This window comes from Leopardus geoffroyi, chromosome D2 (assembly GCF_018350155.1).
Source record: "Leopardus geoffroyi isolate Oge1 chromosome D2, O.geoffroyi_Oge1_pat1.0, whole genome shotgun sequence".
Lineage (NCBI taxonomy): Eukaryota > Metazoa > Chordata > Mammalia > Carnivora > Felidae > Leopardus > Leopardus geoffroyi.
In genome coordinates this window covers 83,571,063-83,576,044 of record NC_059334.1, presented here as the reverse complement: position 1 = coordinate 83,576,044, position 4,982 = coordinate 83,571,063, and the positions used below count along the sequence as shown (strand labels likewise).

At 63.5% G+C, this 4,982-nt stretch overlaps 1 protein-coding gene across 1 annotated transcript; it reads right to left on the bottom strand.

The window, feature by feature from the left end:
* Positions 1–624: 624 nt before the first annotated feature.
* Positions 625–3,436, bottom strand: FOXI2 (forkhead box I2). The gene is made up of 2 exons (XM_045439402.1): positions 2,893–3,436; positions 625–2,169 (listed from the first exon to the last, which is right to left on the bottom strand). The coding sequence occupies exons 1-2, from the start codon at positions 3,434–3,436 to the stop codon at positions 1,727–1,729; spliced, it is 987 nt and encodes a 328-aa protein (XP_045295358.1). The 3' UTR covers positions 625–1,726.
* Positions 3,437–4,982: the final 1,546 nt, after the last annotated feature.

Here is a 4,982-nt window from a genome sequence, read left to right as displayed (position 1 = left end):
TTTTTGTTAATTCTTTCTAAGTTTCCTGCAAACTCGGAGTCTCTGGTGGGGTTAGTTGGGAACAGTAGTAGAACTCTTCTAATGTAAAAAACAGCATGTACAACATTCAAGTTACATATACTGGTGTTTGTTTTTAGCATCTTAGTTTATTAAAATAGGCTTGAGATAAAATTCCCCAATTTATAAGGTAAGGATTTTCTTTCTCTTTTCTGGTCTTCTTTAAGTCTATTACATTTGGGGAGTGTTTCTCCAAAAGAGATCTGGCGTCGGTGCTGCTTACCTTCTTACAGCCCGCGGCGAGATGTCCTGCGATGCTGAGACCTTAGCAAGTCTGTGTCTGCCACCAGGAAGGCTCAGGGAGACGTGACCCAGGGTCCGAATTCACCCCAACTCTTGGTTTGTCGTATCCATGTCCCCAATCTCTGGCCTGTCTCCCTCCCTCTTCCTCTCCATTCCCCGCCCCCTCACACACACACACACACACACACACACACACACACACACCATTGTTCATCAGGACCCCACTGCCAGTCAGCTCCAAGGAACTAACACCAGTGCAGCCCCCTCTCCCAGCACCAGCAGTGGCCCAGCAGCATCCAGGGGCCCAGCCCGGAGGGGGGCGGTGTCTGGCTCACTAATCTGCTACCCTCCTCCCAAGGTAACTCCTCTCTCCCTGTTCTCCTCCAACCACCTGGGCTCAGGGAAAGGGGGTGCACCTGCCAAGCACCCACAGTGCCTGGAGGTGCTGGAATGATTGGCGCCCCAGGCCAAGTTTGGTAAGAGGCCAAAAGTTCTCCTCCCAATGGCTGTAGGCTCCCAAGAGAACCCTCTGGGTAAATAGCAAGTGGGAGAGTGGGCTCACTTATACATGGGAGGCTGTCCCTTCCCTCTGCATGCCTGGGCCCAAACTGGGGGATAAGGAGCAAGAGTGAGCCGGTGGGAGTGGGTTGGGGAGTAAACTGGAGCCCATCCTGTGACTCTGGGGTGCTAGGCACTGCTCCTGCGGTCCCCTGAGGCTCCCGGTCCCAGGACAGGGTCGGTGACGGCCAGGCACCATCAGGGAAAGGCGCTGGAGTCCCCTGGCCGCCTGCAGCTCTCTCCCCTGCCGTCACCCACAGCTGCAGCCACTAGAAAGTCCCTCCTACCCGCATCCCAGTCGGGATTCCCTTCCCCTGGCTGCCACAGTGCTGGTGACGGTGAAGACAAGCTACCTGGCCCCACGGGGGCGCTGCGACCCCCCTGCCCGCTTCCCTGAAAGGAGGGAAGGCCCTGCGCCCCCAGGTGGACCAGGCTGGGCCGGAGGAGGAGGAAATGGGCCGCGGGTAGAACGCGGGCCACCCTCCCGAAAGCACCTAGAAGGCTCTTTGGAGTGGGCCAGGCTCCCCTCCTAAAAGCTGGAGCCGAGAGCCAGCCTGTCGCCCCTTTAAGGCGGATGCCAGAGAGCACAGGTTCGAGGTCCAGAGCAGCTGGAAGAACAGGGGGAGCAGGGAGCGGCCCATTTGCCCCATCTGAACGGTCGCGGGGTGAGGGTGAGGCAGGACAGCGGGGACAGCGGGGCCACCGGGGCGGGGGGATGGGGGGATGACGCGCGCTCGCCTCGGTCTGTTCTCGGCGGCCCCGGGGGCTCTGCGCTCACTCTGGGGCGCTGACTCTGCGGCGCCAAGCAGGCGGGAACCGGGCTTGAGCTCCGCACGTCCGCACAGCACTGGGGACGTCCCGGCCCCCCTCACACTTCGGTCCCCTCCCGACGGTAGACGAAGGGGTCCACGCGGAAGGCGGGGGCCGCGGTCTGACGTCCGGCACCGAAGCCGGGTGCGGGGCCTGGGGCCCGGGGCCCGTGGGCGGCGACCGTCGTCGGTCTCCCGACTGAGAAGTCCCCCGCCAGGCCCGCGGGGAAGGTAGCGAGGCCGCCAGCCAGGGCGCCCATGGCCGAGGCGAAACCGGACAGGCAGGTGGCCGCCTCGGGCGCGGGCGGGGACGGCGGGGCCTGCAGGTCCGGGGAGGCGGCGCCCAGGGGCTCCAGCTCCGGCGCCGTGGCTCCTCCGGGGCTCCCGGCTCCCGAGGCTGCGGCGGCGCTCACCTCTCCTCTCCTCTTCCTCTTCCGTCGGAAGTTGCCATTGTCGAACATCTTCTCGCAGTTTGGGTCCAGGGTCCAGTAATTGCCTTTACCTGCGCAAGAAGAGAGGGCTCAGCTCGGAAAATACGGGGTTTGGGGGACCATGGTGTGCGCTTGAGGAATGGAGGTCAACTTCAAAAAGACCCCCACCCACCGGTCCCTCCATCATTCCCACCACCCCCCCCACCCCCCACGATGGCCTCCACAGTCCGACTGGGAAGAACCTGGACATCCCAGAAAGGCCTGGGAAGGGCGACAACCAAGAAATACGGAGCCCCTCTAAGTTCAAGGCCAGGGAGAAGACATGGGGAGCAGAGCCACCTGGACGGGGGCTGTCGCTCCTCCAGTGGAGCCCGGCCCCGATGTCGTGTCCAGCGCTTCCCGGATTGGCATGCCATTTGTCTTTCCAGTTCTTGGGGTACGCACGCTCTTCCCCATCTCACAGCAAAGGACACTGGAGCCCAGAGGACTAACTCCAAGGCTGGCCCAGCTGACCGGCTTTCCGGGTTCTTCCTTCGCGGGAGCGCACAGAGCTTTCAAGACGCACAGAGCAGTAGACCCGAAGCCAGGGTCTGCGGGTTCCGAGGTCGTCTAGGAGGCTGCCCTCCTCCCCTTCCTCCCGCCTCAGTTCCCCTAGCTGTGCGGTGCGGGAGGGACTGGGTTGCCCCCAGCCACGCTGGTTCTAAGTGCCAGCGGCCGGGCGGCCGGCATCCGCGGAGTCCTGGACGGGACGATGGGGCGCGCCCTTTTTTTTTTTTTTTTTTTTTTTTTTTTACCTGGGTCGTCCTCCTCGCGGGGCACCTTCTTGAAGCAGTCGTTGAGCGACAGGTTGTGGCGGATGGAGTTCTGCCAGCCTGCCTTGCTGCGCTTGTAGAAGGGGAAGTTGCCGGCCACGTACTGGTAGATCTGGCTGAGCGTCAGCTTCCGCAGCGGCGCGCTCTGGATGGCCATGGCGATGAGCGCCGAGTACGAGTAGGGCGGCCGCACCAGCCTCAGCAGCTCCTGCTGGCCCGACAGGCTCAGCCACGCGAGGTCTGCGCCCGCCAGGCCGCCCGGGGCGCCGAGGAGCGGGCCGGGGGCCGCGTAGCGGGGCGCGGGCCGGGGGCCGGCGCTGTAGGGCGCGGGGCTGAGAGCCGGCGCGTTCAGCCACGGGCACTGGGCTCCGGCTTCCGCGCCCAGATCGGCGCGCGCGTAGGCCATGGGGTGCGCGGTGGCCCCGGCCTGGCTGTGCGGGATGGGACACGCACCCGAGCCGTCGCGGTACAAGGCCATGTCCGGCCGTTCCCGGGTCTGGCCGGGAAGCTCGGCGCCGAAGCTCATGGGCGCCCCATCCAGCTTGGCTGCCCGCCGCTCCCCGGTGCGGCCCGCGGGGCCCCGCCCTCCGCCCTTTAAATGCCGTCGAGGGGGGGGGGGGACCTAGTCTCGGGTGAGTGTGCGTGGGGAGCTCCCTCCCTTCCCCCGACAGCGTCGGAAGAGTGGCACCCCCAGGCGGTCCCCGCCCCGGGGTCAGCTTTCAGCCCCTCCCTGGTCCTGACGCGACTTAGTGCCCCGACTTAGTAGCACCCGAGCCCCGGACCAGAGTCCCCAGGGATCTCACCTATCCCCACCTCATCTGGCCTCTAGGTCCCCTCAGTCCCGGTTGCCCTGGCCCCTTGCCAGCCCCCACGTCTCTCGCAGACCCCCAGTCGACCGCGCGGCATCCTTGCTCGACCACGGGGCACCCTGCCCCTGCAGAATCTCCTCATCCAGGCCCCTGTGTCGTTGGGGCCACAGGGAGCAGAGAGCCGCTGTGCTGGGCCAGGAGTCTTGATGGAGCCCACGGATGTCTAGGGGCTGGGACCACGAGGAAAGTCACCGCGGTGAAAGACGCGAGGGCCCAAGGCCAGGGTTGGCTGGGCCAGGACAGTGGCACTGGAGTCCTACGGAGTCCCCGCGCGAAAAACGCGCGGAGGCGAACCAGACGGGGTAAGAGTTGAAACACTGGAAGAGCCGGACGCCCCAGCTGTCTAGGAAGTCCCCCCTCCCCGCCGCCCCCGCCGCTTGTTCCCGCAAGTGGCCTCGGGCACAGGGGGAGTGGTTAGCAAAACCCTCCACTGGCTTTCTTGGGACTCGGAAAAGACGGGGACGTCTTTGTGCGCCCAACATCACAAACCCGTGCAGTTCCCTCCGCACCCCTAAACTCGCCAGTCTCCCCGGCTGAGTCTGCCCCAACTCCGGCTCCTCCCGGCTCCCCGTGCTGCCTGGCTCCCGGCCTCCCAGTTCCCCACCAGCTCTCCGGGCTCCCCGGGGCGCCAGGCCCCATAGGGCGGGGTGTTTGGGAAAGAGCGGAGGCCTCCGGGACTCAGTTCCACTCCCTGCCGGCGCTTGGAGAAGCGAACGTTCCCGTCCCGTGATCAAGGTTCGGGCAGAGTGGGTGGGCCCCGTCGCCAGGAAATTCGGCACCTGCCATGTTAGAGCCCATCGTTGAGATGAGTTCCATCCGGGGTCTGTGGATCATCAAAGCAGATACACTGAAATTCATTTAACAGACCAAAGTTTCAATCCTACCGCCTGTCTCCTTTCCTTTTTTTGGTGGTGGGGAGGGGGAGGAGGGGGGAGGGCAGGGGATTGGAGCTGAGGATGGATGGAGGAAAAGATTTGGGCTTTGGAATTAAGGGTCCCAGTTTGAGTCAGCCCTTTAGGTCGGTGTGGCCTTAGGCCTCAGGTTGTTATTGCAAATTTTATGTAAAACAACCAATTCACGTAAGGTTTTAACGAAGGGCAGAAGAGAGAGTCCCTCTATTGCCACAGAGGCCTCTCCACTTAAAAGTAACTGCCCTTTAAGAGATGGGTGACCTAAAGGCGGTTCAAGGGGTTGTTAAGGCTT

What these genes read in the sequence shown, in the direction of transcription:
- FOXI2 (XM_045439402.1), bottom strand. Translation starts at nt 3,436, where the DNA reads ATGAGCTTCGGCGCCGAGCTTCCCGGCCAGACCCGGGAACGGCCGGAC. An exon ending in CCGCGAGGAGGACGACCCAG is followed by an intron (nt 2,170 to 2,892) that starts GTAAAAAAAAAA and finishes CTTCTTGCGCAG; the next exon opens with GTAAAGGCAATTACTGGACC.